This window comes from Rhinocladiella mackenziei (genome assembly GCF_000835555.1).
Source record: "Rhinocladiella mackenziei CBS 650.93 unplaced genomic scaffold supercont1.2, whole genome shotgun sequence".
Taxonomy (NCBI): Eukaryota; Fungi; Ascomycota; class Eurotiomycetes; order Chaetothyriales; family Herpotrichiellaceae; genus Rhinocladiella; species Rhinocladiella mackenziei.
In genome coordinates, this window is record NW_013550603.1 from 4,465,666 (window position 1) to 4,478,878 (window position 13,213).

The following is a 13,213-nucleotide window of genomic DNA, read 5'->3' on the forward strand; positions in this document are numbered from 1 at the left end:
CCCAAGGAGAGTTTCTATACTGCACCGAACATTGTCCACACACCCACCAAGTAGGACCCGAAGCATGTTGATTATAACGGTCATGACGTCTACCTAGAGACTTTCACTTGGTCCAAACAGTTTCAGTACATAAAGTCCCCCGTCCACCGCCAACGCCTCGTCACTTCGCAACACCAATACCAATTGACCTATCGCTGATACTCACATACGATCGCCCTTCTACCATATCCAATTTACCTTATCGGCTTCCTGCCGTAAACCACACCCACCCGGGTGTACCCATGCACGCGCTTATCCCTCCAAGCCTTCCTCATCTCCGCCAAAAATACCTGCACCTCCTCATAAGACATACCGAGCACCCTTGTGAACAGAGCCAGTGCCCACCCTTCCATACCTGTTTCCACCTCCAATAGTCTCCACTGGCCAATAAGTTTTAGCTTCTTCCCCTCCTCCGTCCTCGCCGACGGCCATGGTCCGTCCGGCATCTTGAAGCGGTATTCTTTCACATCTTCAAAACCCGCTTCCTTCAGCCACTGATACTGATAATCAATCACGTTGACCGTTTTACCTGTCCTGATGCCAGCTTCGGTGAAGAGCTCGCCCCAGCGCACAAGTGGGGAGCCAGGAGGAGTCGTGTCATCATCGGCGTGACAGTAGCAGGAGCACTCGAGCTGTTCGAAATATGCGCCGGGTTTGAGGTGCGCAAGCACCCGGCGGTAGAAAGCGGGCCAATCACGGATGCTACCAAAGAGGCCGCGGACATGGATGAAGTCGAAAGATTCTTTGGGGAAAGTCCATTCGGAAGCGGCGTCATCGATCTCGAATTGGACGTTGGGTGGGACATTGATGGGTTGAATGGGCGAAAGGTCGGTGCCAATCACTTGAGCGGAGGGGTACTGGTCGGCGAAGTCGATGGCCCAGATGCCCGTGCCGGTGCCGACATCTAGCACTTTCTGCGGTACGGGCGTGATAGGAGCGAGGAACAATTTGTTGTCAAGCAGCATTAGATAGATGTGGTGGCCAATGTCGAGTTGTTCATTCGCGCCTTCGTCGTTTGGGCACCTGTTTGATGTAAAAGATGGGGCAGAAGTGCTGGAGACTAAGCGTACCAGTACTCGCCATCGCGAAATGCGTGATAGCGACGACCATTTTCCCAACGGTAATTGAAGATTGACGATGTCAAGGTTGTAGTATCGCTGCCACTGAGACCCAAATTCAGTGCTTCTGTTCGGCAATGCAAAACATAGTAGCGGATTAAGATCTTACTAGTCATCAGATCCAAGTGCGGAATCTACATCATCATAATCCACCTCGATCTCCTACAATACTAGTTAGACACATGCGGTCACATTCGAAAATCGATATCCATACACTGTGCGCTGCCGAACCTGCATGCGTAGCAACATGATCAGGCGCAGGTACAATGGAGGCTCGCTCTGGCGACGTCGACATCTCACAAAGGCTGGAACGAGGTCCTGGCGCCCAAGCAAGTAATCCGATATAAATATGATTTTCCGGCTGTGGAAACGGGCAATCCTGCTCAAAACGCAAATATCGGCACGTACATGGCCCGGGGGGGGGAGGCTTACTGACGGGGAGAAGGAAAGAATTCCTAGCGCTAATAAGTGGATCACAGTTAATGCAACTTTGGCTACTGGGATCTTACAGGGAAGGCATTGGATGGAGGCTTGAGAGGTTGCTCTAAACCCCAAATGCCACAAGGCATTACTCCGTACTTAAAGCGACCACCCCAACATTCGTATGGTTGCGCAGATGTGAACGGCTTTACACTAGCGCAGATTTTGGTCGGCGACTAGCACCGGATCGTCTGAAGTTGAGGATATCCCCGCCGTTATCATCCTTCCACCACAAAATCGTCCCACCCTGCTTTTCTCATGCTTGTCATTAACAGGTTCCCGCAACGGTTCCTTCCATTCCGTCGAGCCGCTCATGCCACGCATGCCATGCTACCTTTGATTGCTTCCACTACTGCAAGTTTCATGTAGATTTATGGATATCGCGCAGCCAAGCTTTACCTGGAACTCTCAACCACAAACCCTAGAATCATGTGAGAGACCTGCAATATGTGCCGGGGTACAATCAGACTTATTTTTTTTTGCTTTTGACCTCTTACGCCGCTTGTTTTCCATCAGTCTCGACATTGATCTCGTTCTTTCAAACACAGTGCCCAACAAGTCGACTTACCATGGGTGACGTCCAGTCTGCTTCGGCCTTGTACCTTGGTGCTGCCGGAGCGGGTGCTTTGCTCTTGTATCTTGTCTCCTTGGCTATCTATCGTCTCTACTTGAGCCCGATTGCAAAGTTTCCGGGCCCCAAACTCGCCGCTCTATCACTATGGTACGAGTTCTATCATGACGTTGTTCGCGGTGGCCAATATTGTTTCAAAATCAACGAGCTTCATGACCAATACGGTACGGCGACCTCCCATCTTCACGTCGACAAAGATCTAAATGTTCAGGACCCATCATCCGGATTAATCCTTACGAACTCCATGTCCGCGACCCCGACTTCTATGACGTGCTCTACAGCGGTCCAGGACGTAAACGTGATAAATGGTGGTGGTCGGTGAACATGTTCGGCAACAGTTCTTCCATTTTCGGAACGGTACCTCATGACCTTCACCGACTCCGTCGAAGTGCTTTGAACCCATTCTTCTCCAAGCAAGCCATCAGTCGGATGGAACCACTAATCCGCGACCTCATTGAGAAGCTCTGCGCGCGATTCGAGAGATTCCGGGAAACTGGTGAGCCTGTAGATACGCTCCAAGCGTATGCTGCATTGACGACCGATATTATCACCACGTATTCCTTCAACACTTCTTATGGGTGTATTGATGACCCTACTTGGAAGTTCGAATGGCCTCAGGCAATGGTCAATAGCACTACCAGCGGCCATTTGAATAAACAATTTAAGTGGTTATTTCCTGCGATGCAGGCAACGCCTGAATGGATTGTCAAAATTTTGAACCCGGCTGTTATAAACCTCATTAACTTTCAAAAGGTTTGTTGGAATATATACGGACGACGATAAGAGACCGCTATACTTACGTTGATAGGATTTGGCGCGACAAATTAGTGGCCTCATGAACGACGACTCGGAAAAAGAGAAACCCTCGCACCCGACCATCTTCCATGAACTAATCAACGGCGATCTCCCCCCTGAAGAAAAGTCTCTGTCTCGATTAGTTGATGAGGGCCAGACCATGATTGCAGCCGGCCAGGAAACCTCGTCTTTCTTCCTGAAGACTGTGACTTACCATATCTTGGCCAATCAAGAAATCTATTCGAAGCTCAAAGCCGAGCTGATGGAAGGTATTCCAAACCCGAAATCTATTCCACCGCTAGCACGATTAGAACAGCTTCCTTATCTCCATGCCGTCGTTCAAGAAGGTCATCGCTTCTCACATGGCGTGGTGGGACGACTACAGCGCATTTCGCCAGACGAACCGCTTCAATACCAAGACTGGGTGATTCCTGCCGGGACTCCGGTATCGATGACGTCCCTCATACAGCATGAAGACCCCTCTAAATTTCCCAATCCTAAGAAATTTGATCCAAATCGGTGGCTGAACGACTCGGCAAAGGCCGAAAAATATCTGGTGCCGTTCAGCAAGGGCACGAGGCAGTGTCTTGGGATCAACTTGGCGACTGCGGAAATCTATTTGACGTTGGCGACTGTCTTTAGAAGGTTCGACATGGAGCTATATGAGACGACTGCAAGGGATGCAGAAATCGCGCATGATTTCTTCATTCCACATGGTCATGCCGATTCGAAGGGGGTCAGAATTGTCTTCAAATAGTTTGCGAGAAGCTAACCAAGCGCGGTTGACTAGACATAAGATAACAAAACAACCGAGGTAATTACAAGCAGACTGACAAAAGCGGTATCTTCCAGGCCTTAGTCAGTTTCGAGATTTGTCCTTTGTAGACAACCTAGGTGTTGAACGGTTGGATAGTAGCAAGAGTCCCTTTACTGGGAAAAGGGACTATCACTCCTAGGATATAAGGGTAGGAATAGAAGAAGAAAAAGCGGTCAACCAAATGTGTATAAATACCAGCAACCTAGTAGGACCAGTTGCTAAAGAACAGAACATTCGATTCATATTCTCCTGGCCTTCATTGTTTGAACTGGCCTTCTGCAAGCCTAGCACTATCAAGCTTCAGATTCTGGCTGTCTGTTTTGGAGACGCAACCACGTCTCATCTTTTCTTCGGAGGACTGGAAGATGACTTTCTTGGACTGGCAGGCACTCGGCGCACTCAATGACGATGATGAAGCGTCTTCTGATCTCCTCTGGAACTCTCTTCGAGGCTGCATCGTGCTGGCATTCACGATTGGGGACTAGCCTAGTCACGTGCACGGCAGCCTTCGTGGTGTGATATGTGGCGACGCCAAGGCTTGTAAAGACCTTCGGAAGCGTTGTACGCTTCGTACACGCTTCGAAAGTATATAGTCTGACGGTCCCCTGGACCCTTCGAAATAGGACAAGTCCTCCGTAAAATCACAGTGGCCTTTTTTTGTAGCTCTCAGATAGATTCAATCAATCCATCCTCTCTCAGTCCTACACATCGAATATAAGGACGCTGCTCTTGATTTCATCGGCGGCATGCTAGGATAGTAGGAGGTGCTTCCGCAACAATGGTTCTGCGAGTACTCTTCATGAAGGGAACAAGTAGTGGTCGCTATAGTACTCAAGTCGTAGATGGTTAAGAAATTTCTCCACGGTCGATTCTTTTCTCGAAAGTTGAGTGGGTAAGTTGTGGGGATAGTCGACAGAATAAAAGGGCGACGATATTGGGAGATCTTTGGGAATAGGAATACACTGGGCTGCAAAACCGATGTCACCCTTTTGCTTGCACACAATCGTTCTACTGCGCCCCATCAAGCGGGGTCCCCATGTCGTTGCCTAGCCGTGTATGGTTAAGCGGCTCAAGCGAGAGTTGGGGCCTTGCGAAAGTCACTAAACGCGCTTACCGCCATCCTATACCGAATGCTAGGCCAGACGCTGTCGGTTTTCCATGATGGTGGTCTTTGTCGTGGCCTCAGGCAACAATGAGTGTTGTCAGTACCAAGCTATGCATGCTAGCCAATAGCAGTTCACAGATGCCTGCCGCACTGCAGCTGAACATCCAACTGCAACCCAGTGCAGGTGCAAGCGCCCACTCTGGTCGCGACGCAGTCAGGCTGAGCTGGCAATACTGTAGGCAACATGGAGACGCCAGCGATTTGATCGATACCGGCGGTCGTTGTCGACCTTGTTTACGACGTGCAATCAGCTTCACGACCCTCCGCGAGTCTCTGCAACCCTTACAATCCACGGCCTTGAGGCTCTCGGCCGCCGTATCCCAACAACCCGCTGAATGGGACACCGTCGACTCCGCCGCGAGGAATACATTGTGGGATGGATATGCGCGCTCCCGGTTGACCTTGCCGCTACGCAAGAGATGCTCGACGAAGAGTACGAGACCTGGAGCAGGAAGAGCACGACCACGATTTGTACACGCTCTGACGGGTCGGCGACCACAATATCGTCACCGTTTGCCTACCGGGGAGACTTGATAGGCAATAACCCTGCTACAGCTGCGGCCACGCAGATGCGGGCAACGTTCAGGTCGATGCGGTTCGGTCTAATGGTCGGCATTGGAGGCGGCGTGCCAAGCGCAGAGTCGAACATTACGAGAGCTACACGAGCTCTTCTCCCAATAGGCGTGCTATCACGCTCTTCAGCTGTGGACATAGCCTCCTGCTTGGCAGACTGTCATGCCCCCAAACCTGGCGCGGATTCTAAATCCGGGCTATTCAGCTCTTTAAAAGCTGGCTTCTTGAAGAAAACCATTGAGTCACCACAAGAACTTGAATATTTCAGCCCATAGACGGAGTTATTCAGCAGAGACAACATGGGCATCGACGACGTCTTGTCTTTCAACGAAGCCATATACCGGCAACGGGTCTCCCAAATGTCCGACGCTGAGCTGAAACAGCGAGAGTGGGAGAAACAATGCCGGTTCTGGACCAGCTCTGGCTCCGCAGGCGCCGGACTAGGAGCTTCAGTGGCGACGGGCGGCCTCAGCCTGATCTTCACCGCATACAGCAGCAGACAGGCTTATGTCGTAACGCGCAAGCGCTGGATCATTCAAGACGAGCTCCGCAAGCGGAATATAGTGCTGCGAAAAGCTCGCTGGCGGGACACTCCGGTTGCGATTGGTGCGACATTGCTGGGAATGAGCGCTGGGCTTGGGGTTGACGGGTTGATTGGGGACGATGCCGGAGGGCTAGTTACCGCGGATGTCACAGGTTCGCCCGATGAAACAGTCTCAGTGTATCTTGACGATTCATCCTGACGTTATTCTAGGAGCGGAAGCCGGTGCGGGCTCGGGGGCAGTGGAAAATGTGACCACTGACCAAACCGCTACGGGCCCATCTGACGCTTTCATCTCCGCAGCGACCGAAGAGGATGTGGCTGATGCGTTTGCTGCGCTAGCCGTCTCCCAAGGAGCAAGCAAGATAGCGTCCGAAGCCTTCGTGGATGTCATAGAAAGATTGGAAGACACCAACTGGCAAAATGAAGTCAGGAAAGCCCTTGGCTGTTTGCGGCTTGCTGGCTCCACCCATACAAGTATGTGGTGCAACAACTGCGGCAGCACGATTAGCAAAGGAAGATATGGGCGTAGGTCAATGCCGACAGTGTCCTAGCACTATGAAACTAACTTTGGTTTCTAGATTGCTGTGAGTGTAACGACGACTTTGACTTGTGCGCCGAATGCTGTCAAATGGCAACCAAGTGCCCGGGCTCCGATCATTCTTGGGCAATGCGTCAAGTCGCCTTGCTCGGAGACGTTTGTGCTCCAGATGCGAAGGAAATGAACCGGCGCTGGATGAAATACAGTGAGTTCTCCTGCAACAGCTGTAAGTCGACCATCACCCAGGGGAGGCTCTATAGTAAGTCCTGTCACTGCGCCTGTTTTCAATGAGACGCTAGTTAACTTGTATTAGCATGTATGGAATGCGATCAAGATCATGGTGGGTTTGATCTCTGCATCAACTGCTATTATCAGGGCGAGGGATGCCAGAAGCCGGATGACCACGCGCTGTACGCCTTCCTGTGGGCATTCATTCCGGAGAACACTGGACCTTATATGGCCACCCACGGTACAGGGAGTGTGCAATGCGATGTATGCATGAGGAAAGTTGTCCAAGGCTCTTACTATCGTAGGTTTTTCAAAACATCTGCTCATGTGTCCTTGGACACGAGCCAGGAAGACGTCCCGAACTGACATGATGATTGAAGACTGCAGCCAATGTACCGGAGACAAACTAGGGGACAAGTACGACCTTTGTCGCCCATGCTACGAGGTTGGAAACACGTGCCGTAATGCAAGGCATTTGCTCCATCGGTACTTTGCATATGGAGAATCGAAGGATCAGCCCAAAGTGTACCCTGATGGTGTTGTGAATTGCGATCCTTGTGGTGAGCAAATCAAGGATAAGTATTGCTACCGTAAGCTCAATTGCTCAGTTAGGTGCGCAAGTCACGCTAAATTGTCATTGTTAGACTGTGAGTCATGCAACGACGGCACCTACGACATCTGCTCTTCGTGCTATATGTTGGAGGTTGGATGTAAAGACCGCACACATGAATTGACGAGGCTCGCACTCGGGTCGTGAGAAGTCTCGGGACTCGCACACTCTCCTTTGGGCTCGCATCCCGCTCCTCAAGACCTCTTTCACACCAAACCGACTCCACCAGCACGGGCATTTTGCGCCATCGGATCTTCCTGGTCAAGCGTACTCTTTTCCTCACCGACTCCCGAACGATTAATCCTCCTTCTTCACGATTGCTTGCCGTTCACTGCGCCATCGCGCATATACTTCATTTGAGTGCCGCTGGCCGCCATATTGACAATATTCTTGAGGACCTTAACCAAGGGGACATATCAGCAGACAGATCGACTCCGGTGGGATATCTCACTGCCTTGCGAGTCAGGGCTGGTGGGATGGGCGGATTCGCACCTATTCATTGATGCCGTATGGAATACATGGGAAGAGAAAAGGGGAAAGGAATGATCGAGAATAGTGGCTTCCACACCTAGAGACCTTCAGCCCAGCGGGACTATCACAGAAAACTCATGCCTTAATCTCGGCTCACAGCATATGAGCTCCAGTCCGAATAGCTCGCGCCGCACAACTGGCAGTAATAACGACGTCCGGGGAGAAAATTCGCTTCCCATGTGCCCCCGCAGCTAGGACATTGATATTCGGTTCGTGTAGTGTGCGCTGCTGCCATGAGCCGAACGAGGTCAGCAGCAAAGCCGCTTGTTTCCTCAAGAACGCGCAAAAACTTGTCCTTCTTGAGTAAGGCCTCCATGTATTCGTGAGAAACGCGAGCGATTGTGTCCCGAAGTTCTTCACATTCAGAGGTGCCGTAGACGTCGGTGATGACGTGGGGAAAGTCGTCCATATCCCAGCAGATGTTCGCCGCATGGTCAAGCTTCTCTTTTGAGAGCTGTTTGAGTGCTGGGACCCCGTATTTGTCTGCAACTCTGTACACCCTCACATTGAAAACCATAGGAGATATTCGTTCCTCGCTGTTTCCGCTGCTGTCGTATTCATTCTCATACATAAAGCGGATCATTGCTTCGACCGCTCCTGAGTCGTCTTCTTTGAGCACGACCACATCGTCGCGAACTTCCTATGCATCAACCTTCAGGACAGTTCTCCGTCATCACAGAGAAGAGTTTAATCATACCTTCCAATCGCCATTGAACAAGCGATCGAAATACTCTGACTGGCCACACATAATTATCTTATGGACTCTGAAGTCACGATCGTCTACTTTGATAGTAAAGTCGGAGAACTTCGAAGAATTGAAGAAGCTTGACGACGTCAGCCTCCGTCTCTATCCTCATTGAGCTGGACCGTGTCTACCTCTTCAGACGAAGTGCCCCAACGTTTCCGCTTGACGTCTCGCGGTCTCTGATCACCATGGCGAGGTTAGCCTCTTCTCCTTTACTTGACATCTTAGAATTGTCCAATGATACTCCTTAAGTTGATTTAAGAGGGTGTGAATGTTCGTGAAAATTCAGTAAAGTCAGTACCGGAGGGAAGTACCGAAGTGAAGTAGCCACACTTCACCGCCGCAAACAAGGTAACTACCCGTGGCTGTGCGAGATAGGGTTCGAGCGGGAACATTCGAGAACATTTTGGCGAGCTGCGTCTGCTACGTTTTCATTCCAGAGTGACAAGCTGCGTAGAATGGCGCCCTATCTGTCAGCTTCACAGCACACACAGATCCAACACGTAATTGAATGGAGGTTTCACGTATCGCCAAATCGGAACTGCTGCTAACTGCACTTTTGACGTGGTCAAAGTCATCAGTCGAAACCAAGCACCTCGAAATCGTGGTGGGCGTTCCCAACCCGTCACCTCCACGATGCGAGCCTCCCTATTGGAAAACCTCCTTCGAAAGCCTGGTCTAACCCTTGAAGAGATGGTCGTATATCTATGGGACGAGTTCGAGTGACTTACCACTACGTCATCTCTTAGCAGGACTTTATATTCTGCGGGCTGGTCGAAGAAAAAAGGCTGGCGGAATAGCCAAAGAGCGTAGTGCGGATCTACGCGATTTCTATCTACACAATATTTCTCTTCTTCACTCCTATCAACTCGTATATGTGGACGAACCTGGCTGCGATAAACGGACTGGATTCAGACGGACTGGGTGGTCTCCTCTGGGCGTGACACCCGCGCAGTTTCGCCGTGGCCAGCGTTATCAGATCCTACCTCCGTACTCATAGAATGGGATCCTCCTCTCACGCGTGTTTCAGGGCACCACTGACAGCGCCATGTTTGAGGACTCTATTGAGTAGCTCCTCCATCACTGTGGAAGATATCCGAAGCCCAATTCGGTGCTGGTCATGGACAATGCATCTTTCCATGGTAGCGAGCGGATTGAGCAGATGTGTTATGCTGCGGGGTCAAGCTTCTTGTATCTACCCCCGTACTCACCAGATTTGAATCCTGTTGAAGAATTCTTTGCCGAATTAAAGGCTTTCGTCAAAAAGCACTGGAAGGTCAATGAGGAGAACCAAGGGGAAGGCATTTCGGGAGCGGCTGTATCCAAGGTCTGTGGTCCCTTTCTGGTACCTTGTATTCGTCCTCCCAGCCTCCCTACATTCCTCCTTAAGCACAGTGGTTAGGTTTGTGGCTGGACCCTATCGGTGGCTGGATGTCACACTATAGTGCCACCTGCAGAGGAATCCGCCACCTTGGCCAGTTGGTTGTACAATGCTTCAAAAATCCCATGGACTGGATCCGATCAGGCTGCGCCGTACACGCTGCCGAAGGAACGAAACCACTGCCTCCGGTCCCCACTCGGCCACATGGTCCACGGATTGGATCCGATCCATGGACTATGTCGATATCGAGGCTCGTCCGTTAACGCTCCATACGAGTCATCTCGAATGTGATCAGTAGAGCTTGTCTGGGTGACCCACAGATTGGATCCGATGAAATACCACGGCCCATCGGATCCAATCCATGGATCATCTCGATGTCGAGGCTCGTCATCGCGAGGGTGATCAGTAGAGCTTCCCTGGGTGGTCCACAGTGGATCCGATTCGTGGCCCTCGATATTGAAGATATCGACTTCTATCGAGCAGGGTAGCCCCCCGGCCACATGGCCCACGGATTGGATCCGATGACGGTGCGGCAAGGGGAAGTGCCCATGCGATCACATGACACAGCCACGTCGTGAGGTGCCATCACAGCATAGAAGAATTCAAAACACCTCAGGCTGAGGCTCCCCAGATCATGCTCTCATTGGTCGGCCTTGAGCAGTTCGAACTCTAATTGGACATTGATGTGACACATGACTGATTCATAGGTAGCCAAACCAACACAAAAACATTTTGGGTGTTCCTCTCGCTGGCCTCCTGAGAGCTTTGCCGGACTCTCTTAGAGTATGAAGTATGTCCTGGCCAAATTATCGGGCAGCTACCAACTTTATGGTGCTTGTTTTTAGCTGTGGAGAGCCGAGGAATGGCTAGCTTTGCGGGTCATGTTCAGCGGCAAGCATGTGCTAGACGCTTTGCAATGCCCTATCGCAAGCGGAATTACTTCCTTGCACTACTAGTACCAGAATTAGTAAGTGGATATTATTCTGTAGACGAGTCTAGTCCGCCGTTTGTCGACTCTGCACTAGGTAGTCAGGCCCCGGGACAGTGAGAACACAACAACAGAGAGACCTTTCCGACCCAGGGACTTTAGGTTTGACTCCACAGTCTGTCCCATATAGTATGCCAAGCATGGATTTCCCCATAGTGATTGTAGAAGAAGGGAAATGCGGGTTTGCGGTCGCCGCCAGCCTGGGAAAAAGCTCCCATCAAGTAACAGTACATCCTCAACCCTACCCGAGAGTATGCCAGAAGATCCCTCTTATATATGTCGACGCAGATCTTTGAGCGCTCATCGTTCTCCAATAAAATCGGCGCAGCAGATGTCCCTCCAAATGCTATCAGGGTCATCCGCTATTTGGGAGTGTGTGATGAAGAATCTAAAAGCTCGATGTTCCACTCTCTGTGTGTGCATTCTCCAGGTGGATCCAAAGATATTCATGGAGATGGTGAGGATACCTCCTGTTGGCAGTTGCTGGTACTCACCACGGGCAGGACGTTGGCAAGCAGCGTTGACGGGAGTCGGGCTCTCACGGCTCTAGCTCCCACTCCTGAATATGAGGAGCCGTCTGTCGACTCTTCAGGAACCTCTCGGGAGAGCGACCACCCACAGCGACCTTACTAAACACCAATTGAGCCTAGTTGTGCGAGCGTTGCCCGCACGATGGACTCCATCAACAATAGGAATCTGACGCCATAGAACAGGAGAAGCGTTGACAAGACTCAAGAAGGCGCACGAAGGTGTGGAGCGCACTCGCCAGAGGTCGCCGACAAAGAAAGTGGCCATCCGGGCTGCAGCAGCAAGATCTCAATTAGAGTTGAAGCCTTCCTCGACATGTTAACAGGAAAAGAGAGACCGAGTGCTCCGCTGACAAAGAGCAACAAGCGCATATGGGTACATCTTTGGAAGCCCAATTGAATATTCTGCACTTCTTGAGCTGTGCTTGGAAGAAGGCACGTGACAGTATGCTATGGTGAAGCAAATACTCTTTCCGATCATTTTCTTCAACTCTCCCGCTGCATGTACAATCTCTGTCCCTCTTTAATCTCAGCCTCGCCTTTCGGCATGCGATAATGCATTAGTTCCTGCGAGCGAAAGCTTCAAGTCCAGATTGGGTAATGACTAAACGGGAGACTAACCTAATCCTACCAAACCGCATATTTTCGACACACTTTTTCTCGACCAGCTACTTGAAATTTCCTGTTTCGATTATTTCATGGACACTGTCACAATCTTCAGAACGTTTTCTAATCTGCATAGACGTACACATATGCTGAATTAACGGTTTAAAGCACCATTTGCAGATTCGAACAGTATGACTTCCCTCGTCGTGCCGGGTCAGATCCTCGGAAACACATCCTCCTACCTTCCAGGTCCAGGCACGCATGTTTTCGAGAAAAATATCCACGCTTCGATAGTGGGCAAATCCATAGTCACACCTGCGGCAGGCAAGGAGGGCAAACCGACTATTTCAGTCCCACATCAAACCACCATTCCGGTCGGAGGCAAGGCCGCTAAGCCTCTCCCCAAAGTTGGCTCCATCGTCCTCTGTCGAGTAACTCGAGTACAACAACGGCAGGTGGCGGCGTCAATCTTGGTCGTCGATCCTTCACCTCAAGACGTCATTTCATACACTCAAGTCACAAACGATGACTTGCAATTCCAAGCCGTCCTGCGGAGAGAAGACATCCGAACTCACGAGAAGGATAAGATCGTCATCAATGATATGTTCCGAGTGAGAGACATAATCCGGGCCACAGTGATCAGTCTGGGGGATGAGAGAAATTATTACATCAGCACAGCCGGCAATGAGTTGGGCGTGGTGGTCGCAACAAGTGATGCCGGAAATGCTATGGTCCCGGCGAGCTGGAAAGAGATGAAAGATGTTGTCACTGGAAAAGGCGAGAGCAGAAAAGTTGCGAAGCCTTCTTGAGCCAGAACGAGATGCTTACCCGGAATATCAACAAGAGGGACATGCCCAACATCGGATTTGATACAGATTGGCTTCTCTTGGGTCCTTT

At 50.8% G+C, this 13,213-nt stretch overlaps 6 protein-coding genes across 6 annotated transcripts; 4 read left to right on the top strand and 2 right to left on the bottom strand.

The window, feature by feature from the left end:
* Window positions 1-233: 233 nt before the first annotated feature.
* Z518_03373 (uncharacterized protein) lies at window positions 234-1,273 on the bottom strand (the record flags this gene model as incomplete). Its single annotated transcript, XM_013420398.1, has 2 exons — window positions 234-1,062; window positions 1,110-1,273. The coding sequence occupies 2 exons, from the start codon at window positions 1,271-1,273 to the stop codon at window positions 234-236; spliced, it is 993 nt and encodes a 330-aa protein (XP_013275852.1).
* Window positions 1,274-2,206: 933 nt separating this feature from the next.
* Z518_03374 (uncharacterized protein) lies at window positions 2,207-3,820 on the top strand (the record flags this gene model as incomplete). The annotated part of the gene is made up of 3 exons (XM_013420399.1): window positions 2,207-2,432; window positions 2,480-3,021; window positions 3,077-3,820. The coding sequence occupies 3 exons, from the start codon at window positions 2,207-2,209 to the stop codon at window positions 3,818-3,820; spliced, it is 1,512 nt and encodes a 503-aa protein (XP_013275853.1).
* Window positions 3,821-5,072: 1,252 nt separating this feature from the next.
* On the top strand, window positions 5,073-5,579 carry Z518_03375 (uncharacterized protein; the record flags this gene model as incomplete). The annotated part of the gene is made up of 1 exon (XM_013420400.1): window positions 5,073-5,579. The coding sequence occupies one exon, from the start codon at window positions 5,073-5,075 to the stop codon at window positions 5,577-5,579; it is 507 nt and encodes a 168-aa protein (XP_013275854.1).
* A 338-nt stretch (window positions 5,580-5,917) lies between these two features.
* Z518_03376 (uncharacterized protein) lies at window positions 5,918-6,713 on the top strand (the record flags this gene model as incomplete). Its single annotated transcript, XM_013420401.1, has 2 exons — window positions 5,918-6,314; window positions 6,373-6,713. The coding sequence occupies 2 exons, from the start codon at window positions 5,918-5,920 to the stop codon at window positions 6,711-6,713; spliced, it is 738 nt and encodes a 245-aa protein (XP_013275855.1).
* Window positions 6,714-8,151: 1,438 nt separating this feature from the next.
* On the bottom strand, window positions 8,152-9,037 carry Z518_03377 (uncharacterized protein; the record flags this gene model as incomplete). Its single annotated transcript, XM_013420402.1, has 3 exons — window positions 8,152-8,709; window positions 8,767-8,893; window positions 8,946-9,037. 3 exons carry the CDS (start codon window positions 9,035-9,037, stop codon window positions 8,152-8,154), a joined length of 777 nt encoding a protein of 258 aa, XP_013275856.1.
* A 3,470-nt stretch (window positions 9,038-12,507) lies between these two features.
* On the top strand, window positions 12,508-13,125 carry Z518_03378 (uncharacterized protein; the record flags this gene model as incomplete). The annotated part of the gene is made up of 1 exon (XM_013420403.1): window positions 12,508-13,125. One exon carries the CDS (start codon window positions 12,508-12,510, stop codon window positions 13,123-13,125), a length of 618 nt encoding a protein of 205 aa, XP_013275857.1.
* Between the last annotated feature and the right edge of the window lie 88 nt (window positions 13,126-13,213).